Genomic DNA, 24944 nt, shown 5'->3' on the forward strand with positions numbered 1-24944 from the left:
TTCGCATCATCTTTAAAGAAGTACGGTTCAATGATTCCACCAGCCCATAAACCGCACAAAACTGTGACTTTTAGTGGATGCATTGGTACCTCTTGCAATGCTTCTGGCTAATATTCACTCCAAAATCGACAATTCTGCTTATTTACGTACACATTGAGACAAAAAAACTTCGTCGTACACAATTTTCGGGTGAAAGAGTCGATTCTGAACTTTCTTAACGAAACACGCATTTTGATATTAACATTCAATAATTTGCAAGCGTTGTTCGTTTGTAAGGCGATTAAATTATAGACCAAACTGAAGATGTTTGACAGCAAAATAAAACAACCAACGTGCCTCAGATGTTTTAACCAGTCTTGCCAAAAAGATAAGAGCTGCAAAATCACCCTTTAGTTCAATAAGGCATTTAATAGTTTAAGTCACTCTATTTTAATTAAGAAAATGAAATACTTTGGTTTTCATCCTAAGTTTTTAAGGAATACTCTAAATCTTATTTTAAGGGTCCAGTGCAATTTGTTTGCATTGACGAAGTTCTCTCAAAACCAGTTTTAGTTTTATCTGGTGTGCCACAAGGTAGCAATCTTGGACCACTTCTTTTCCTAAATTTTATAAATGATTTACCAAATATTTTGCTTAATTCTGATCACATTCTTTTTGCCGTTGGCTTAGAGTTTTGTCGATGCATAAAATCTAATTTTGACTGTCATCTCTTACAAGACGATATCTCGAAACAAACCCAGTAGTGCACGAAAAACCAATTGTATCCGGGTTTACAATAACAGCGCTACAAAAGTTTTTTTTTTAAATAAAAGAAAAACTGTTTTGGATATCATTAAATTTCTGTGTTCCTGTGAAAGTACGTTTGATGTCATTATGTATGCAAGTCCATTTCTATTGCATGGCCACCACGGGTACGAAGATGTCCAGACGCTGAAACCAGTTTTCGACGGTTTTTAAGCATAAACCGGTCGATACTGCTGCAATTTCACGTTCGATAGTTCGAAGTTCATCGTAAGACCGAGGCAGTAAGCGGTTCGTGAGTTAGCTCGTTCTCCAAGCTTGGTTTACAATAAATTGTGACATTCGCTGTGTGGCTGTTAAAACCACATGTTCTCTAAGTCGATATCATCCAATTTGGGCTAAAAATATTCATTTTTCATGGAACGGTAGCTATCGCCATTTACAGTAACGTGACGGTCTTGATCATCACGGAAAAAGTACGGCCCAATGACGCCACCGCGCCGGCCCATAAACCACACCAAACCGTTTTTTTTGTTGTTAATGCAGTGATGAGTCATGAAGTACATGTCGATTGCTACCTGACCAATACCGCATATTTTGTTTACTGATGAAGCCATTCAACCAGAAATGAGCCCTATCGCTGAAGTTGATTTTTCGATGAAAATCCGAATCATCTTCAAGTTGTTCCTTAGCCCGATTCAAATCATACGACGCTTCTGTTAATCAAGCGGCTTCAGTTCTTGCGTCAATTTAATCTTGTTAGTTTGTAGGCAAAGATCATTTCGCAAAATTCACCACAACGACGTCACAGAGATGCCCGACGCTTGAGAACGCCGTGTGAGAGACACTTTTGATCTTTCTGCAACTGAAGCCTCAGCGGCAGCAATATTCTCGATACTATGAGCACTTCTTTGTCTAATTGGCACGGGAACATTTTGTGCTGTGCCTATGGATTCAAATTTGTCCACTAGACACTTTATTGTTGATCTGCTAGGACGATTATGACGACCATAAATTGGACGCAGCGCTCTTAACCTTAAAGCAACTGACTCCGTATTTCGGTAGTAAATCTTAATAACTTCGACTTGTTGTTGGCTCGTATATCTTTTCATCACGAAATTGCAAACTTTACTGAAGAGAAATGTCAAAAAGCAACAAGAAACATGGCGTCGTTTGCTGTCTTTGCCGCTCTACTTTTGAAGCGTCCCTGTTGGAAAACCCTGTATTTACATAAATATCACTAAATGTCAATGTTTTTCTTCTTGTCGCAACTTTTTCTAAAATTATCTTTGACTACAAAATAGAGAATCAAGTTGTAGAAAGAGTTAAGGAGTAGAAAGATCTTGATGAATTGTTGACCCTTAACTTAACTTTGTTAACCTGAATTTAGTGTAAAGCATATTTTGCTCTCAAATCGTTTTTTACCTCATGTGTAAGACCAATCTTGGAATACTGCTGTGTGTCCTGAACCCTTTTTATAATACAATAACAACCCACGTAAGACTAAATTAGGCCATTCATAACTTATGGCGACATTTATAACAAACGAACCTTAACAATTATCTTCTGAACGTTCTGCATCAAGTTCACTTATGTAATTGATAACAATTTCCGTAATTTTTGCAGACTTAATATTATGTTCAATAAGTAAAGCTTCCACTTGTTCTTTTTTCTCATATGCGATGGAGCCTTTATTTTATTTGAAATTCTTATTTAAGGACTGCCCCAATTGGTATATGTTACATATGTCACTACCACTAAAAAAATTCAATTCGATATCCTGAATTTGTTGTCTTATTTTTTTTTTTTTTGGTTGAGCTCAATTTTCCCAATAATCCGGAATGAACTGGCTTCCAACATGTCGTCATTTGTGTTAGCTTATTTTTATTTTATTTTTTTCCTCTAATTGGAGACATATCTATCCATTTATATTTCTTGGATGCGAAGCTGGAAATTTCTTGAATAAGTTGAATATAAAAATACAACAATGAAGAAAAAAAAATAAGTCCGGATGTTTTTGCAACAACATCAAGATAAAACTTTATTTTCCTTATGATTCTTCTTCTATGGAAGTTATAATAGGGAATGCAAGCTGTCCAGCAAACTTCATCACAGCAGGCCGTCGTTGGTCTCAGAGTTAAGAAAAAAGAAACTTTCTTTTAATTGTATCTCACTATTTATGGAACAGTAAGAGAAATCGATAGGTACACGTTGCAATTTCATGAGATATTTTCTTTCAGAACTCATCTTATTTACATTTCTGAATACCTGAGTAAATACATTTAGAAATATTTCTACATATTTTGAAGGTAACCATCTCAAGAATTTTTACTGTCCTTCCAATCGATTTTTGTTTTTTATTTTTCTATTCTATCCTGAAACATTATGAGTGCTACATTATTTACATATTTGCTACCCAGTATTTAAACGGCCATTAAATAGAAGTTACCTTCGTTCTCCTGAGTTATCCCTGATACTTTCTTCATTTCCAAAATTTGACTTCTTGTTTGTCACAGTAGCCATTGCGTCATAAAAAATTGTGTCATAAAACTTTCAATATTTTTTTTTGTTATGCAATTTTGAGTCGGTAGGATAGAGAACTAAAATAGAGTGCGTGAATTTAGCTCCTCTTTTTCGATTTTCCCATTTTTGATAAATGTTCCAGGTTGTTCCCGGTTTGTTCCGCATTGTTCCAAAGTGTTTTTTTTTTTTGAAAAATATCCAAAAAGAAAGGTTTTAGACCCGAAAATCGTTTTTGATCTAGCACCCTTTCTTCGAAAATCGATTTTTTTAAAACTGTTCCAGTTTGTTCTATAGTTGTTCTGAACATTTTTTTTAATTTTTGGACTTCTATGATCAACAAGACCTTACTCTCATTGGGACTCCTACAAAGAATCCCTAAGAATCTACAAAAAGGCACTAAGGAAATCCAAGCGATCTTCTTGGCGATTCTTCTGTGGCATGATAGAAGAAACTTCTGAAGCCTCTAGGTTACGCAAAATTCTTTCAACTTATCCAGCTATGCCAAGCTGCTTGAAAAATACAGACGGATCCTGGACTAATTCAAGTAATGAATCGCTGAACTTACTATTGGACACTCACTTTCCTGGTACTTCTCTTCCCGAAACTTGCAACAGTTTTATACGTTCAATTTCAAATACAACATATCCACAAGGTCTGATCACAAAGCATAAGCTACAATGGGCTCTCAACAGCTTTAAAGCTGCAGGACCAGATGGAATAATACCAGCAGAATTAAAAAAAGCTTCTGATATAATTGCACCAATCCTTGAGGCAATTTTTACCAGCTGTCTCTACCTGGTCCATGTTCCCTCGGCATAGAGAGAAGTTAAAGTTGTGTTTATACCTAAAGCAGGTAAATGCTCCCAAGTCAATCCTAAAGATTTACGACCTATAAGTCTATCATCATTCCTTCTTAAGACCCTGGAAAGATTGATTGATATCCCTTTAAGGGCACGTATCGATACAAGACTTCTGTTTTCGTCTCAACATGCCTACTGTAAGGGTAAATCGGTGGAAACAGCGTTACATACTTTAGTACGCACCATCGAATATTCCCTCCATCATAAAGAGTTCACTATGGTTGCTTTCCTTGACATCGAAGGTGCCTTTAACAACGTGGACACATCTGCAATCATTTCTGCACTGACATCTCTAAATGTAGAGAGTTCGCTTCGGAAGTTAATTCATTTAATGCTTACTAGCAGAATAATTATCTCAAAACTGGGCAACTATTCTAGTAGACGATTCGTTAGTAGAGGGACACCGCAAGGTGGTGTTCTATCCCCTCTCCTCTGGAACCTAGTGGTGAATGAAATCCTAACTAGTCTGGATGTGGAGGGTTTCAGAGTGATAGCCTATGCGGACGACGTTGCTATAGCAGTTTCAGAAAAGCATCTTAACATCCTAAAAGAACTCTTACAAATTGCCGTGGACAGACTAATACTTTGGGGTGATCGGTGTAGACTGGGTGTTAACCCACACAAAACCGATCTAGTCTTATATTCGAGGAAATAAAAAATTCCATTTGTCAACCTTCCCTATATTGAAGGAATCCAATTCAAATTCCCAAACGAGGCTAAATACCAGGGTCTTGTCTTAGACAAAAATCTAAATTGGAAACGCAACGAACAGGAAAAAGTCAAAAAAGCTACGGTAGCTCTCTTTCCTGCAAAAAATCTATTGGTAATAAATGGGGTTTACAACCCAGAATCACGCATTGGCTATACACATCGGTAATCAGACCGATTTTAACGTACGGTGTGGCACTATGGTGGACTGCTTTAGAGAAAGGTATAAACAGGGATATGTTAAATATAAATAAGCGGATCGCTTCGCACGACCCCGTCTGCGGCACTGGACACCTTGCTCTACCTTACACCTCTTGACATATTTAGTAAACAAATAGCTGCAGACTCTGCTATTCGCCTCAATGCTTCGTCGCAGTGGACTAACAACAACATTGGCCACTCCGTAATTCTAAGGTACTTAGAATCAATTCCAAAGCACACAGACTACACCATCCCCCAACTACAATTCGACAGGAATTTCCAGATTTCTATACCTACCAGATCTTTTTGGGAGGATAGGACATTCTTGGAGGATGAGTCAATCCACTTTTACACAGTAGGCTTAAAAACCAAAGAAGGGGTTGGTGGTGGAGTGTACTCTGACCGACTGAAATTATATCTCTCATTCCGCCTTCCCAATCATTGTAACGTGTCCAGACGGAACTTTTGGCGATTAACGAAGTCTTGTCTTGGCTCAAAGAAAACGTGATATCAACATCTGATATCCGTATTTTCTCCCACAGCCAGGCCGCTATCAAATCTCTGGACTCTGTCTCTACAAACTCTATAACAGTCCATAACTGTCGATCATCTCCAATGGAGATGGCGCAACAGTTTAATATTCACCTTTGCTGGGTGCCGGGCATAGAGGCATTCCAAGTAACTGTAAGGCAGATGAACTCGCCAGGAACGGTACAGTACAGCCCATCCAACCACGTTTGGCAAGTACTGGCATACCAATCGCTGCTTGTAAGCTGCTGCTAATGAAAGACCCTGTGAGGAGTGTCAAGTCACAAAAAACATCTGGCCAACACTGGATTTAAAACGTTCAAGGTGCTTGCTCTCTCTAAGCAGATCGCATATAAACTCCATAATAGGTGTCATAACCGGACACTGTCTAATAGGAAAGCACGCCACGAGACTAGGCGTATTCTCAAATGACTTTTGCAGAAGCTGTATGGACGAGGAAGGGGAAGACAGGGTTCTTCATCTTTTCTGCACATGCCCTGCTCTAGCTCGAAAACGCAAGAATTACCTAGGAGAATTCTTCTTTAACGATCTAAACGATCTAAATCATATCGGTATAATCAGCCTCTCACGTTTCGTAAGGGACTCAAGCTGGTTCCATTGAGCTTAGAAGGAAGCCTCAAGATTCATGTGGTATTACAATGGGCAATTAAACTGGCCTAAGTGTGTCCGTTTCCATCTTGGACAGCCACTATAACCTAAGCTAACCCTAACCATGATCAACATTTTAAAGGATATGGGCAAAATTAAAAAAAATTCTTGCCCCCTTTTTTCGAAATTTCAAATTTGTATATTTTTTTTTAGATTCTAAAAAGTGTTCTGACAATTGTTCCAAAAACTAAGAGTCGTGAAATGTACATTTTAAAAGGTATTGCCCCCTTATTTTTTGTTTCAAAAATGAAAAATGCGAATCCCTTTTTTAAGCCTACAAAAACGTTAATAAGGTTAGGAACATGCACATAATCCAAAACTTGGCTTATATTATTATTTACGCTGATGATCGATCTTCCAAAAATATCGATGTCTTTTAATTTTGTAAACATTATTTTGGCTCCATTTTTTCAAAAATCAAAAGTTCAAAAAATGTTTCTAGTCAAATCATACTTCCCACAGTTCGTGTCCAAATTTCGTCCAAAACAACGAAAAAAATAATATTTCACTTCCCAAGTGCACCCCATGAAATAATTTGAAATTTTAAGCCAAAGCTGTATTCTTTTAGCAAAGACCAAAAGGTCTTTAAGATTACTCTATGAAATAAATAATAATTATGCCTACATTCAAAAAAACATACCCAACCCCCTTCCAAAAACGCACATTTAAAAATATTTTTGCATGCATAATTACTCAGATCAAATTGTTCCGAAGTTTCATCAAAATAAGTCTTAACAGTGTACTATTCTACTAACCGTATTCTAGTCGCCCTTTTCTGTGTGCGAGTACTGTTGTCAGGAATGGAAGGGACCTTCAATTTTAAACCGAATCCGAACGGCTAATTTGAGAAAGCACTTTTTCATGACAAGAATTAATCTTGAAGGATTTGTCAATTCCTTGCAAGAGAAAGTACCCGCGAAAAATATTTTTTTTAAATTAAGGTGGCACAGGCAGGGATTGAACCCAAGACCCCTTGCATGACAGTCCAACGCACTAAACATCATGCCACGGGTACTACCGCCATCCGAGATCATTCAAATCAAATTGGTCCAAAGGTTCATTCAAAAAAATTAAGATTTTAAGCTGAAAAAATTTTAATAGAAAAACCTTGTTTCTTGCTTTGATATTTTATTGATTTGCCCATGATTGCCACTAGTCAACATTAAGCTCTTGAATAATCAAAAAATCGATTTTCAAAAAAGGGGAGCTAGGTCAAAAACAGTTTTTCGGGTCTAAAGCCTCCATTTTTGGGAATTTTTCAAAAATATTTTGGAACAATGCGGAACAAATCGTGAAAAACCTGGAACAACTGTTCAAAATAGGAAAATCGAAAAAAGAAGGGGTAACTTCACGCACTCACTAAAAAAGGTATAATATCCCTCTTCTGTCTTACATACTCACGGAAAAGGTGATAAGTGATTGTCAAATTTTTAATAGTCATATTGGCTATCAACAAACTTTCCTAGTTGTCTAAATTTATTGTTGCTATGGTAAAATTTTAAAGTAGTTCCATAACATCTACAAAAGAAAAAATTGGCTTTTTTTTTAAGTAATAAGCTTCAAAAGAATGAAATAATTTTGCAATCGTTTGTGTAAGTGTCTGGAAGCTTTACGTCAAATTTGTTTAAAAATGACTATAACATATTTTTGAATATTCTCACTCAATTGAGAAGAGTTTGTTTGTGTTCAGTTCATGTTTATGTGTTGGAAAAAGTTGGAAAAAATTTTGCCTTGTGCCGGCCGGGCTGATTTTATTCTAATAAGAAAGTTTTTTTTTTTCAATAAAAATTCTATACACATTCAAGTAAAGGACTTGTTTACTTAAGGTGTGTTATGTGTGTTTAAAGAAAAGACTTTTAAGTATTTTAACTTAATATAAAATAGTTCTTTATTGAACCACAGTAAGTATAAGACTGACTTAGTGTATTCTTAATAGCTATAAATCAATGATATGATAGATTGGGAGTATGCATGTTTGTCTGTATATAAATATGAGTATTAGATAAAGTGTTATACAAAGTTTATACCTTTAAGTTCTACTTTATACAACATCTCCCTTTTATATAATATTTTTTTTTTCAGTTTACATTTTATTTAATTTTTCTTATTGGTTATTGAATATATTTAATTATAAATGTATGATATATATTTGAAGGACATTTGAAATTCGGTTATAAATTTATATAATATACATTTAAAAGATATTTAAAATAAATACATATGTATATTCAATTTTTCAATATTGTCTTAATTACAGTTCATATTTAAAAGATATAATAAATATTCAAACAGATGAATAAAGTATTTATAATTCAAAATTTTAAATATTAAATTTTACAATTCCAAATTTGGATATTCATTTTTTTTTTTTTTTTTTTTTTTTTTTTTTTTTTTTTTTTTTAATGTGTAATTCAAAAATTCTACGATTGGAAAAATGCCATTATTTATTAGGTAATTAATTTTAATCAAAACCGAAACGATTCGGTGGTGCTACTGTTCTTCCGAAACGAGTTACATAATCAGGCGTTGGAGTGAGGCTATTCGAATCACCCGAATGAGGTACATCTTCATTAACTTTTCCTTCAACAGGCAAAGATTCTTGCTGACATTTTCCATTTCGAATATGGTCATCATTTTCTGATTTAATTTTTTTAGTGTCAATTGAGGATCCCTCTAGGAGATGCTCCCTATTACGACGATATTCTGAGCCGTCTTTTGAACTAATTAAATAAGACCGAGGCTCTGGACATTTCTGTAAAACTATACCTGGCTCCCAATTTGAAATTGGAGTTTTCTTATAATAAATATTTTGACCATTGGTCAAAGTTGGCAATGCTTTAGCATTTTTGTCATAATAATCACGGGTCTTATTTTGCTGGAGTTTAATTTTCTTATTATGCTCATCTAGGTCAACATTGAAAGGCTTTAAATTTTCATTTAAAACGGGTAGTTTTGTTCTTAATTGCCTAGACATTAAAAGTTCTGAAGGCGAGTTAATATTTCCCTTTCGAGTTGTCCTATAGTGCAAAAGAGCTACATATAGATCTGAATTTGTTTCGTGACATTTTTTAAGCAATTTTTTAATGGTCTGAACAGAACGTTCAGCCAATCCATTGGACCTAGGAAAATATGGACTTGAGGTAACATGGTCAATTCCCCACTTTTCAGAAAATTGTTTGAACTCATCAGAGTTAAAAGGGGGTCCATTGTCACTCAACATAATGGTTGGGATTCCATGACGTGCGAAAATGGATTTGAGATGAGTTATGACGACATTACTTGAATAACTTTTATTTAACTGTGCAATTTCGATATATTTTGAAAAAAAATCGACGACCAATAAATACATACATTTATTGAATTCAAATAAATCCATTCCGATTTTGAACCATGGTATAGACACAACATTATGAAACTGAATAGGTTCTTTTTGATTTTTTGAGCGGTAGCGAATACATACGTCACAGTTTTTTATGACGTTTAAAATATCTTGGTCAATATTTGGCCAATAAATTGATTGTTTGGCTAAATTCCTACATCTTTCTATGCCCATGTGTCCTTCATGCAAAAGCATTAAAATATTATGGCGCATTTTTAAAGGAATCACCAGACGATTTGACTTGTATAGTAACGAATCTATGACTTCAAATTCATTTCGAATATTATAGTATGGCATTAAAAATTCATTTATTTTTGATTTGTTGTTTGGCCAACCGGCAAAATGATATTCAATGACTTTTGACAATACGTTATCGTTTTTTGTTTCTTTTTGTATTTCTTCATATTTTGATTTTGACATTGATAAAGGACGAGAAGAAAGGACTAAATTGCAATGAAGACTTATGTCTTTGTCAAATTCCGTTAAGGTTTCGTTTGGCATTGCAGCACGAGACAATGTATCAGCGACATACATGTACTTTCCAGGTTTAAAAATAACTTTTAAATCATATGCTAAGAGTCTTAGCATAAATCGCTGTAACCGAGCTGGGACTTTGTACAATGCCTTATCGAAAAGCGGAACCAAGGGCTTATGGTCTGTCTCAACTAAGACTGACTTGCCAAATACGAAAGCGTGAAATTTAGTACATCCGAATAAAATCGCGAAAAGCTCTTTCTCGATTTGAGCATAGTTTTGTTGAGACGTTGTAAGTGTAGCTGAGGCGTACGCAATAGGATTTCCATCATGAGAAATTACAGCTCCAACTGCATTTTGCGATGCGTCAACTGAAAGTGTCAATGGTTTATTGACATCAAAATAAGTAAGGACTGGTGTGTTGGAAATCAACTCTTTTAGTTTTTTAAATTCTTTTTCATGGTCATCGGACCAATGCCATTCTACATCTTTCTTTAAAAGATTACGCAAATTAACATTTTGGGCAGACATTCCCTTGACAAATGTACCTAAATAATTAACCATACCCAGGAAGCGTTGTAACTCCGTCTTGGACTTTGGCCTGGGTATAGCACATATCGCTTCAACTTTCGATGGATCGGGACGAACACCATCATGACTAAATAAATGACCGATAAAAGTTATTTCACTTTGAAAAAATTTTGACTTTGACGGATTAAACTTTAAACCTATATCCCTGGCTCTAAGCAAAACTAACTTCAATACTTTGTCATGCTCTTCTTTGGTCTTAGCATGAATCAAAAAATCATCAATATAAATTTCTAGGTTTGGGATATCACTGAACTGTTTAACCATTTCACAATGAAAAATTTCAGGCGCTGCATTTATACCAAAAGGTAGGCGCAAAAAACGACGACGGCCAAAAGGCGTATGAAAAGTGCACAACATTGAAGATTCTTCGTCTAACTGAATCATCCAAAAACCCGAGTTTGCATCTAAAACGGAAAAATATTTTGAACCACTCAATTGAGCTTTAATATCTTCCACATTCGGAAATTGAAAATGTGGGCGAAGAATCGCTTTGTTTAAGTTACGCGGATCAAGACACAAACGTAAATTCCCATTGGGTTTTTTAACCAAAACAATAGAGTTGACCCAAGTAGTAGGCTCCTTAACTTCTGTTATGACATTAAGATTTTCTAACCTTTCGAGCTCTTTTTTGAAATCCGACATTAACGCGAATGGAATTTTACGAGGGCTGTCGACTACCGGAGTTACATCACATTTAACTTTAAAATGGCACTTTTCTTTCAAACAACCTAAACCTTCAAAGACATCTTTAAATTCTTTTACAAAATTTGGCAAATTATGAATATCTTTTTCATCATTTTTAGAACACATTGCATTCACGTTTAAATTATATTCGTCATTTTTCTTAATTAAATTCATTTCTAGACACGTTTTAAGACCTATAAGACACTTGCAATCAATTTCAACAACTATAAATTTAATTTTATAAACTATATTTTTATAAGTACAATTAAGCATGCAATATCCTAATGAATAAATTTTTTCACCACTAAAAGTTAATAAATTTTGATTACTTGATTTAATAATACTGCGGGATAATCCAAGTGTTTGTAGCTGATTGACAGACATGACATTACCTTGAGCTCGTGTGTCAAGTTGACAGGAAATTTTGCAGTTGTTGATCTGCAAAGACACATGCCACTGGGGCTCATCTTCGTCATGTTGATAACGTTGTTGATTCTGGAACTGATGATGGGGACTATGATGACGTTGACGTTGTTGATTTTCGTTCTGTTGTTGTTGTAGAACGCCAATAAACAATGTTGACAAGACTGATTCTGTATCCGACACATCAGTCGCAAATTCGATGTTGCGGACTTGAAGATTCCTTGGACACATTTTCGAAAAATGATCTTTACCTCTACACCTGTAGCAAGTTACACCCATAGCTGGACAAGTGTATTTGTGAACCTGTCCACAATTTTTACACGAGTTCTTACCGTTCGATGAAGTGTACTGTGAACTCTGCTGATGGTAATTTTTTCGACCGGTTTGTTGCTGGTTATGACGTGAATAGCGGAATGAGTTTTGACGATTTGAAGACGACTTTATATGAGACTGTGGTGATGACGACGATGACGTTTTATGTTGTTGACGAGCTGGCTTCGAAAACTGCCGATGATGACGATGACTCTGGGCTTCTGATGACGAGTTGTTGTTATGTTTCTGCAAAGCACCGATGAAACTGCTTGTTTGCTGGGCTTGCAATTGTTGGACGTGCTCTTTGTTGAGCTCCATGCTTCTGGATGTTAGGACTGCTTTTTCCAAAGTTATTTTGTCTTCATTGAGAAGCTTTTCTTTTAAGTGAGAAAACTTGTTATGAAGGCCACAAATGAATATGTCGCGAACTAGATCCTCACGTAGGGTTTCAAAGTCGCATGTCAGACTTAAGTTTTTGAGCGAAGTGACAAATTCATCAATGGATTCGTCTGGACCTTGTCGCCTGGAAAAAAATGAATACCTTTCCATTATGATATTCACCTTTGGAAGGAAATAATCATCCAGTTTTTTCACGAGGACATCGTATGTGATTTTGTCCAGATCTTCATTGAAAGAATTGAATATATCCAGTGAATCAGGACCCATGTAATGTAGCAATAATGCTACTTTTCGGCTATCTGGTTGCTCCTCGAGACTAGAAGCACGTAAATAAATTTTGAATAGACTGAGCCAGTGTCTCCATGCGGCTGGCAAATTTGTGCTTTTTAGGTTAAGCGGTGACACCGACGATACGGGTGTCGTTGCTGAGACAGAAACCAAATCTTCTGGCTTCTTTGACATCGTTTTTTATTTAACTTAATTCGGCTTATACTTATGACTTGACTTTTAATTTTATTTAGGATTTAAGACTTAGTGACACACATCTGACACCATGTTATGTGTGTTTAAAGAAAAGACTTTTAAGTATTTTAACTTAATATAAAATAGTTCTTTATTGAACCACAGTAAGTATAAGACTGACTTAGTGTATTCTTAATAGCTATAAATCAATGATATGATAGATTGGGAGTATGCATGTTTGTCTGTATATAAATATGAGTATTAGATAAAGTGTTATACAAAGTTTATACCTTTAAGTTCTACTTTATACAACAAGGTGGTGGTGGTTTCAACTGAGGCCTCACCCAACAAACTTATTAATTTTGATCGGTTCATTTTCACTTGTGCTTGCCTCTTGATCCTCGGTCTTTCTGTACTGGGCTGTCCTGTGGGTGTGAATTTGAAGACTTTCTGGGCTGTAGCATTGTGTCCATGCGATCTACGTGAGCCATCTCAGTCGTTTTTATCCTTCTGGCTAAGCTTACGCCGTTGTACAGCCTGTACAGCTTGAATAGCGACACTTTGGTAAGACAAAGTCCTTAACTACCTCAAAGTTTTAACTGCCGGAGGTGACGTTTAGAACGAGACCCTTTCTTGATGACAGCATGTATTTGGTTTTGCCCTCCGTTAAACCCATTTTTGCCGCCTCTGCCTCAATACTCACAAACGCCCCATTGACATCACGCTGAGTTCTTCCGATTATGTCAATGTCGTGGTTTTTTTTCAGGATCTACCTTAATGTAAATATTTGATCGACTGTATAATTTCCTAGTCTAAAACCACTCTGATAAGGATCTATTAGGTTGGCCATTTGCCTCTATACAGTTGGTGTATATCAGAGGGTCTCCTTTTTTCAGAATCGGGCAAACAATACTGAGGTTCCTTTATCAGGCATGCTTTCTTCCGACCATTTCTTACAGATAAGTTGGTGCAAGCTGCTAACCAAATTAACTTCAGCTTCTTTAAAGAGCTCAGCATTCGAGCCATCTACTTCAGCGCCTTTGTTAGAATTCAGCTTAGAAAAGCCAATCTTTACTTCGCCTAAGTCGGGAAGATGGATTTTTGTCTTTCGTTGTCTTTATTGAATGGACTCTTTAGCTATCAGATCAAATTCGTCCGACTTTAATTTATCAAAAATGCCCTTAGCCGATCCTGCCCTAGGTATTAAAAAATTAATGCGACTTCATTTAATTAATTGAAATTATCACAACTAACTAATAATAACTAAAACCGTTCAATACAAGATCTGAAACTTATAAAATAAATGCTGGTGTCCCGTAGGGCTCCGTTTTGTCTCCGACTCTCTTTCTTATATTAATAAACGAACTCTTGTCTGCCACTTCTAATCTATTAAACTGTTTCGCTGATTATAGATTCACATCCTTGTCCTTCGGATGTGGAATTTTAACGGCAGCGTACTATAAGCTAATTAAATTCCGATCTCGACAGCATCGTCCAATGGTGAACTACGAACCATGTATAATTGAATGTTTCAAAAATTCAATACTGTCTCCTGCCGTTAAACCGTAATCCACCTCCGATGCCGCTATCCAAGAGTAGTACTTGAATCCAGCAAACAAAACAACTTTTAGTACTTTATATGTGTATATCACAGATTACGACTTATGGAATGATCACATTAACCTACGATATTGCCAAAAATCCTGTTAAGTGCAAAAGATTCCTCCAACTTACTTACTTACTTAAGTTGGCGCTATACCCACATGCGTGCGCCAACTTAGTCGCTGTTTTGCTCTACTGCGCCGTCCCTCGGGATTGCATTCGAAGGCCTGCCGGGCTGGATCTTTGATGTCCATCCGCTCTACATGACCCAGCCATCTCAGATGTTGGGCTTTAATTCTGCTAACTAGGTCAGTGTCGCTGTACAGCACGTACAGTTCGTTGTTATATCTTCTCCTCCATTCTCCATCTATGCGTAGGGGACCAAAAATCACCCGAAGAATTTTTCTCTCGAAGCACCCTAAGACGCTCTCATCTTTCTTTGACATAGTCCAGGCCTCAGCGCCATAAATGAGAACCGAGAATATAAGTGCCTCATAGATGGTGATTTTAGATGCTCGAGAGAGGACTTTACTTCTCAATTACCTTCTAAGTCCAAATAAACAGCGATTTGAAAGAATTATTCTTCGTTTGATTTCAGCGCTGGTGTCGTAGTCTGTGTTTATAGCGGTGCCTAGGTAGACAAAGTCCTTAACTACCTCAAAGTTATAGATTTCCATGGTGACGTTTTGTTCAAGACGTCGTTGTTCAATGACCTTTTTTGATGACAGCATGTACTTGGTCTTGCCCTCATTGACAACTAAACCCATCTTCTTCGCTTCCGTCGCAATGCTCAAAAACGCTCCACTGACATCACGCTTTGATCTTGCAATTATTTCAATATAATCGGCGTATCCGAGTAATTAGATGGACCTTGGGAAGAATGTGCCTCTAGTATTGACTGTTGAATTTTGCACGATTCTTTCTAGAACGGTGTTAAAGAAGTCAGAATGACAGTGCATCGCCTGGTCTAAACCCTTTTTTGACATCAAATGCGTGGTGGGTATCGATTTTAGGCTCCTGGGTTTTTTCCAAGATCTGCCGTAGTGCAAATATTTGGTCAATAGTGGACTTTCCTGGTCTGAAGACACACTAATAAGGACCTATCAGGTTGATGACGAACGGTTTCAAGCGTTCACATAATACCTGCTGCATCTCCCTTACAGCGGTATTGGGTTCTTCATCGCCGTTATATAATTTGGAGAAGTGGTCTTTCCATATTCTCAACAGATTACTCCAACGGTTCAAGACATTTTTCAACCCTTCTGCCCTAGCTGTAGTTTACAAAGCCTTCATTCGTTCAAAACTTGACTTAAACTCAAATATTTGGAAATGTGCCTCCAAAACCAATTTAAGTCTTTTGGGAAAAATTTAAGACCAATGTGCACCGGTATCTCCTCTTAAATCTTTCCCTATTTCCCTAAAACTTCCACTGTGCTAAAACGTGGACTAGTTAGGGGTATGAATAACCCCTTAAGGGACTGTTAATTATTTAAAAAAAAACTGTATTACAGTCGCGGAAATATGCTCAAGGCCCCACTTCAATCACCGGACCTCGATCTCATTGAACATTTGTGGGAAGAAATCAAGCGAAGGTTCCAGAACTTTAATCCGAGCAACACAAATCTGTTAAACGTGAAGGTCACCGAAGTTTGGGATAGTAAAACCCTCAACAAAAAAATTGAAATAAAACAAGCGGTGTTTGTTTTTTTTCTTTAATTTGAAAGGTGCGTGTTTGCCATTAAGTGTGGAATTATGACACTATTCAAATGCCCATCTCGGTTTCTTTAGGTGCCACGGATCCGAGTGGTCCAATTTTCAATGACTCTTCCGCATAGATCCGACTGAATTTGAGCGATGGCTCTCATCATCATGTAGCGCTTGCTGTTGACAGTGACCGAATCACTAATGTCGTTTAAAAAAAAGTACGAACCAAAATGCACACCAAACGTTTTAATTTTTCAATATGCATTATCACCTGGTGAACCTCGCGTGGGTTGTTGTCGTCCCATTTACGGAAATTTTGCTTGTTCACTAAAGATGATTTTTTGGCCAAAATTTGGGTCCTCTTCCAAACGATTCGAAGATCGAAGCCCAGTCAGCGAACAAACGGCGTTGTCTAGATTACGAATTTTGAGCTTCTGGCTCAGTTGAATCTTTTACGGACACATTATTCGCCAAGTTAAAGTCTGCATAAGTCCGAGTTCTTGTGCACTGCGAGAAATAGACTGCCTTGGGTTCTGCTGTACACTTAAACGAACCGCGGGTATGTTCTCGGCCAATCTTGCTTTCCTTGAACTTATGGGTCTTGGCTGATTGCCGTTTACTGAACCACGACTGTGAAGGACCAACACATATACCGTCAAAATTCATTTGAACATGGTGTTCAATCATGCCATGATATTTTACATATATTTAACAGGTGACGTATTAGATTTGAGTTGACGGAAATGTGGACTTTCTTGATTGTGACTCTTCTAGAGGTCACGGACAATATTTCTTTAAATATGTATTTTAGAAAAGTTTCTTTTCTTGTGACTGAATGTTAGAAATAAGAGGGTTTGGAAATAAACAGGGACAAACAGCATTGATTGAATTCGAATACTGCAACTGCTGCGGAAACAAATTCAAACCATACACATCCCTCGAAGTGTGACGTCGCGACCGACGGTCGCCATTGACTCCAAAATTATAACCCTTATAATTCAGCTCATATGTGATAGTCTTGAGCGTAGCCGTAAGTATATAAAGCATAAGTATGCCATCATTTATATATCATATTCATGTGAACGGTACATATTTCTGAGAGTGTAATTTCTTTAAGTCAACCACAAAGCCTGAAGACCATCAAGTCCAAGTTTTTTCACTTTCCTCCTTCTGGATTTCAATGAGTCTAATTCTGAACTAGAAAAGAAAATATCAAGAAAAAAATACACCCAACCTCGAACAATTACATATCCTATATATAAATTTGCCTTGAACTAGAGCGGGATCGGATGTAAAGAAATCACCCTATTGATTTGCAACGTCCGCCCGTCGTAGTCGTCGTCGTCGTCACACCATAAGTCGCAAAAATGATGCAAAAATGAAATAGTTTCCTCCGTCCATTTTGAGATTAACTACTCGATAAGAACTCATCTATCCTTAATTCATTCAATATATATGCAGTAGTATAGCGATGAAGCACTGATATATCTTCTATGTATGTGTATATGGTCAAAATTGACTTGCCTTGCATTATAGCGCCTTGGCTAGCGCAAACTCGAGGAGCACTTGTCATAACCATGTCAAGTGGTTTGTATTGTTGTTGTACTGTGCCATTATAATAAAAGAAAGAAGAAGCATTTCTCTGAACATCAGAAACGAATTCTTCCTCTCGGATCGGCCTCAAGCATTTAGAACTTTGGCTAAGGACTTTTTGTCATCCTTAAGTGGGTATAATGATTATATTTTTGTTTAGGAGATTGTTGCGGTTGTGGTAACATAGTATTACATATAGTTATGGTCTTATAAATTATTTAACACTTTAAAACTATACATAACATGATTTATTTTTAATATTTTCAACATTTGTATTTTCATCCCTGCTTGGATATACTTTTATGGCTTAAAAAAGGATATAGTTCAGTTTGGATCTGTCTTTGTATGTATTTGTATCGATTCGTAAAAAAAAGCTCACCTCCTAAAAATTTAGATTTATAAATATTTGTATTTCTTAAGTTTAGAAGTATGTCACCTCAGAAATTTAAAAAATGGTTCGTTAAACCGTTTTATCATTTGAAACATGCATATTTAATACATTTGAAGAAATTCAGTGTTGGTCAAAACAAAAGTAACTTTAATTTTCTCGATTATCAGAAAAGAGGCACACTGATAACTTCCCGTTCCATTTGTCGATTTGTCTTGCTCAAAAGTTTGTAGGTTTTCGTGTTTTGTCAAAAAAGTTGTCAGTTTAATTTTATTCTTAAAAATTTTAAAATTACCAACAATATTTTGGTTATTATAATGAAATAGTTTGATTTCAAAATCTATTTTCGTTAACAAAATTTGTAGTCGTTAACAGTTTTTTACCAATTTATGTAAGTAGCATTTCTTAATTTTTTTTATTTCGTCAATGTCTTTTATTATTCACGAGATATCGAAAACCGAACATCAATTTTTACCAGTTTTGCGTAATATTTTTTGTAGATTTTATTTTTTTATAAACAAACGGACTATTTTTAATAAAAAAATTACTGAATGTCGAAAACAATATTTACTGTGAGATAAAATAAGTTTGAAGAAAATATTTTGAATTTTTGAAAATCAATAGGTTTTTATTTTCTGTAAAAAAAAACTTTAAATTCGATTTTTCTCAAAATTGTTCCCAATGTTGAAAACAATTAGTTGGGAGCCATAATTTAAAGTTTTTGAAAAGATATTTGAGTCGAAAATCAATTTTTACCAACTTTGAGAAATGTTTTTTTTAGGTTTTTATTTTTAATAAAAAGAAATGTCAATTCGATTTTGAAAAAAAAAAATTACCAAATGTTAAAAACGTTATTTTTCGGTGCACAAAATAGTTTTGAAGATGAAATAATTTGTTGTTAGTACAATTTTCGAGGTGACAAATATTTTTTTTGTTCAGTTTTTTTTTTTTAATTTACAAAAAGACTATTAATTAGATTTTTTTTCAAAAATATATTTGTTTAGTATCAAATTATAATATAAAATTTAATTCAAGTGGTTTTCGGCTTATTCACATAGATCTGCGACTAAAGAAAGCCCCACAAAAAAAAACTAAACGGGACCAAAGACGATCTTGGTGGCCAATTCGAGTCGCCTCATCGCGAGATATCCATGGCACCAAATCGCTCGCGCAGAACATCGATTTTGTCTTGAGCTGTGCTGCACGTAGCGCCATCCTGTTTAAACCATATGTCTTCGATTGTCCCTGTCATCCAACGCAAACCAGAAGAATTTGGTGACCATGGACCTATAGTGATGGTTGTTGAAGGTGATGGTCTAGCAATCATCATTTTAGAAGAAATATAGGCCGATAACGCTTCCAGCCCAAACTCCACACCAAACTGGAACTTTATTTGAATGCTATTGGTTCAATTACTGTATATTTAAAAAAATATATAGTTTGTTTTTGTAATAGTTCATTAAATGTGGCACATTTGGTCCAATATTAGTCCAATATTAGGCTGTTCAAAACAAAAGCATGGAAATTGCTTCTAATGCTGTTTGGGATACTTTTCCAAGCCAATTTAATTTGATCAAATTGATCGTTTTTACGTTTGCAATTAATCTTTACAATTCGTCGATCTATAATTTCCCTTAGATTTTCTATGGGGTTGAGATCTGGAAATTGTGCTGTAACACGTCAGTCCGGTTTTCTTGAAACCATGTCTCAACCGTATTGAACGTGTGATTTGGGTCGTTGACCTGTTGAAATATCCATTTCAGAGATTAGTGATCCTCCAAGTGTGGTAGCATTCTATTTTGCAAAATGTCACGGTACATAAAACGATCCATTGTAGCATAATTTTGGTGAATCGGTCCCATTCCATGCCCTGAAAAACATTCTCACACCATTACGTTACCTCGTCCGTGTTTTACAGTAGCCTTGATATAACGTGGATTTAGTGACTGATCTGCGAAAACGACGTAAACTATCGAAACCCTTATAAATTTTATTTGGACTCGTCCGAAAAGAGTACGTTCCTCCATTTTCTAACGGTCCAGTTGTGTTCATGTGTTCATCTCGCCAGCTTTTTTAGATGGAAATAAAAGGCTTTTTTACAGCTTTGAAAGATTTAAGTCTACCACCAACAGCTTGTCTCCGAATTGTTTTAGCGCTTACGTTCGTACTTTTCTTGATCATATAAAAATGTCCTTTTTGATTGATTTTATTATGGGAGAATCTTGTCGTTTTGTTGTTTTTCTTGGTCTGCTACTTTAGAAAATTGCTTTGTAAAATTTTATTAATCGGCAATCACTGATTTTGGAAATAGAATATTTTTCTGATATTTCAATTTGACTAATTTGTAAGATTATTTGTCTCCATCCATTTTACAAAAGTTAGCTTAGAAGACTGATTAACTTGCCCGTAAAAAAAATTAACATGATTTGTTTAAGTTTTAGTTGCAAATGTTTTTGGCCAACACTGTATTTACATGTATATATGTATAAAGTGTAATCCATTTTTCGTTTTCAAAAATATAGGGCTGGAGCTCGACATTTGTCAAACAAATTTGACAAACCAATTTTTTTTTGTGAGTTGAAAGTCTGAGACTTAGGGAAATGGATCGCTTAACTATCGCACAACGCATACAAATTGTTAAAACCTACTACAAAAATTGTGATTATATGGTGTTTATGAGGAGATTATGGTTTACATAATCGTCCAACTACCCAAGCAGTTCGCAAAATTGTGAATACCGCTCAAAATGTCTCAAAAACAACAATTTTAACAGAATAAGTTTTACTTAGCACATATGAACTATATGACAAGTTTTGCATTCCTTTAAAATTTCGAACTTGAGATTTTAATAAACATGGCAACAGGAAATAGCGGCAAAAAAGGTCTTGAGGTGACTAAAACCGTGCCGCCGGTGTTACCGATAAGGAATGATGGATTTTAAGTTGTTTTTGTGTGATTTCATAAATACATTGTTTATTATTTTATCGAGGTTTATTTAATTTTTAAGATGTAACGTTAAGTGGGATGACAGATGTTAACTCAGTCACCTGTTGAACTCGCACATAAACCAATATAAATAAAATATTGAATTTCGTGTATATTTGTTCATACGCTTCATACGACTTCAACGACTGTTTGCTGGCGTACTAGATAGTTAGTGCCAATGCGCATGATTACCATTGTTCCGATTTTATATAAGTTTAACAAAATATAATTAATATAAATATGTGTAAGAAAGTTTGAAGTAAAACCTTTCCCTGTTCTCATAATACTTGAGTCGAAAACAATTTCTTATAAGCTTTTTGTTCTTTTTTTAAATGTTTTTATATTTTTTAAAGTTTTTATCCATCTTAAAAAAGAACCGATTGGATTTTTGTTATGACATTAACAACAAAATTTTGGATAGAATGAAATATTTTTGAAGTCAATACCTTCACTTATTCTCGAGATAATCGTATCGAACATAAAATTTTCCAAATTGTGCGTAATGATTTTTGAAGATCCTTTTTTTTATTAAAAAAAAACTGAAAGTTTTTATACAAATTTAGTTAATTCTTTAAAACAATACTTTCATTATAAAAAATTAGTTTGAAGACCACATTTGTAATTAGTGCCAAAGTATTCAAGACGAAAATCAATTTAAACCAACTTTTAGTAATCCTTTTTTAGGGTTTTATTTTTTGTAAAAAAATTGTCAATTTGTTTTTTTTTTTTAAATCACCAGATGTCAAAAACCTTATTCTACTATGCATACAATTATTTAAGACTAAATATGATAATTTTGTTCGCAAAATATTGGAGTTAACAAATATTTTTTGATTTATAAAAAAACTTCAGTTGATTTCTTTCGAAGTTATGACAATTTAGTATCACGTCAGAATGTCTCTAGTCGTACCAAGATTTGTATCAAGCATAAGACAAGAACTATATAAATTTTGTATTTACTTTTGTTTCATTTATTTCGCCATTCATAACATAAGTTTATCTGAAAAGGTAGTTTCACTCAAAATGAATACCGTCATGCTTTAAAGCCAGTCTTTAAACGCTGTGGTACTCACTATTTCGACTGATATTTTTTACACTGCTTCCGTTAAGTACATATACCAGTATTTAAAAATTCCTGAGAGAAGTTTTTTAATCACCCTATCTTTTTCTGACCAAAAATGAACAATCCTAAGGTTTAAAATATGGACTTTCCGACATACAATCTTAAGCTTCTCTAAAACCTTCGATATTGACAATAAAGACTTTGTGTTGCCTTGGCTATGTTTGTCTTACTAGAATCTTGTAGAAAAATCCATCCATATCGATTAAAAAGTGTATTTTTTAAACCCCCTTCCACATCTCCAGAAGAAGAAGAATAATTTTAGTTCTATCACGTTCTATATACTGATGCCTCACAAATATCGCTTTCATTGTTTTAAACGTCTTCTACCTTAAAAATCTTTTCGTTGGAAATACTAATTATTTCATGCCCTTTGACTCTTTCTACAAAAACTTTTTAGAGTGGATTTGTTAACAAATGATCTATAGATAGCCCCTTATGTGTGGATTCTCCTAAACAGCTTTGAAATTGATCTGTTAAATATATCAAATTCTCTAGACATTCAGGCCTATTCTGCTATACGATTCGTTCGAATCTTTCGATTCACGTGAATGATTCGTTACATTTACTTCAAAATATTTCTTTAAATCGCGCATCCTTTGAATGCGAAACTCTAACAATATTTATTATTGGATTTCTTAAGGCAATCTAATTGTTAAAATTTTATTTCGCTATCAATTTATAAGCATTTTCAAGCAATTTATATTTTTCCGAATGTTTCAAACAATATTTCTTGTAAGTTTAAAAAAAGTAGGATTCCATAATCTCAACATTTTTAGAAGATATTTGTATCGTAAATCAATTTTTACTACTATATAAAAAACTGTCAATTTGATTTTTCTCAAAATTTTACCAGAAGTTGAAAACGTTATTTTTCGTTGAGCAAAATTGTTTTGGAGATGAAATCATTTTGAATTCGTAAAATTTCCGAGGTTTCACATTTTGTTTTGTTTTTTTGATTTACAAAAAAACCGTTCATTAGATTTTTTCCCAAAAATACAATATATAATATAAAATTTAATTCAAGTCTCTAGCGTCATTGGTTCGTGAGATATGTCACAATTTTCAATGCAACAAATCGGACCCATTACAAAAACTTCCTATGGGAAGTTAATAAATTAAAAAAAAAAAAAATTAAAAAGTAATGTTTCGAAAACCTTATGTGATGATAGGGTAATTTTGCAATTGTATTTTAATAAAGACGATCAAAATCTATAAATAAAGCAATTTGATTGCCAATGTTTCGCGGCAAAGGTATAACCAGCGAAATAATTTTATTTTATTTTAAGTTTTAATAAAATACGGATTTTAGTTATACGTTATAAAAATGACTTCTTTATTTTAAATTGCAAGGAAGAATGAAAATATTACAAGTGTATGAAAACTTTACACCTCGCTATTGAAAGTTATATGAAAGTCAGCTGTGATATATAAATAATTACATAAGTATTTCAAAGGTTATTGACATTTCATAAATTTCTTGCAGACTGGAATAATATTAAATTTAGCATATACAATTACATGCTTAACTTCTTTTTGCAGTGTGAAGCAAATACATATTTAATTTAATACATACAAAACATGTAATGATGAAAGTATGACAATTAAATTTTAATGAAAAGAAAAGAGATCATTATATAATTAGCTTTGCAGTCTGCACATATAGTCTGCAAATCTAGTCTGCATATTTAGTCTGCACATTTGACGGTTCGTGTTTGACAGTTTATTAGATTTCGGCTTGTTTCTTTCACGCGTTAATTAATAGTGATTTTAAATTTAGATTTTTGTTTTGTTTTTAATTTAGTTATATAAATCAAAATATCTCATATAGAAGAGCAAGGTAAAAATTCGCTTGACTGGTTGTTGAGATTGTTAAACCTTGTGTTTCAATTTCTTAAAAGGCATCTCAGCATCTCAGTCCAACGAATGTTTTTCCCGCCTTCATCATTGGTGTCAAATGTGCAGATAAAGTTTTTAAATTCTTTGAGTTAAATAAATTAAATAAATAAATGTATATAATTTTGAGATACGAATCAAACAAAAGTGATTTTAAGATATAAATAACAAGATATAATAACAAAAAATATGTTGGGAAGCAACATGCTCCCGCCCAAAGTGTTTGCTCCCGCCCAAAGTATTTGGATGCTGTTGGTGACTTCTGCATGACGGACGTCCAGAATCTCCTTGTTTTTGTTGGATTTATCTCAGTACAATATTCATCGGATTTATCATGAAAATTATAGAAAAGAAGGAAACAAGGTTAGTTAGTTCTTAGACCCAATAAAACGACAAGGATAATTATAATTGAATATAGTTATCTGTTTGGCTTGAGTGATATTCATAGAGTTGAGGTTAAGATTTTATTCGACGTTATTGATATAAACAGAAGTGTATTGCAGGTTTGTTTTGATATGGGCATTATAACGTTATATTATAAATAGGTAATTGATATGGGCTTTAGAATTAAATTTGATTTTTTTTTTTTTTTAAAGTTCATGAATTGTATTGAGAATTAAAAGTGACTTTAATTCCTGCTCCACTGTAGTGTTTATTTCATATATACATATGTACATATTCAGGTATAGTTTCTATTGCTTT

At 34.5% G+C, this 24944-nt stretch overlaps 1 protein-coding gene across 1 annotated transcript; it reads right to left on the bottom strand.

Moving 5' to 3' along the window:
• Positions 1-8691: 8691 nt before the first annotated feature.
• On the bottom strand, positions 8692-12954 carry LOC129949066 (uncharacterized). The gene is made up of 2 exons (XM_056060292.1): positions 10054-12954; positions 8692-9390 (listed from the first exon to the last, which is right to left on the bottom strand). The coding sequence occupies exons 1-2, from the start codon at positions 12952-12954 to the stop codon at positions 8692-8694; spliced, it is 3600 nt and encodes a 1199-aa protein (XP_055916267.1).
• Between the last annotated feature and the right edge of the window lie 11990 nt (positions 12955-24944).

The sequence above is a fragment of the Eupeodes corollae genome, chromosome 1, assembly GCF_945859685.1.
Source record: "Eupeodes corollae chromosome 1, idEupCoro1.1, whole genome shotgun sequence".
NCBI lineage: Eukaryota > Metazoa > Arthropoda > Insecta > Diptera > Syrphidae > Eupeodes > Eupeodes corollae.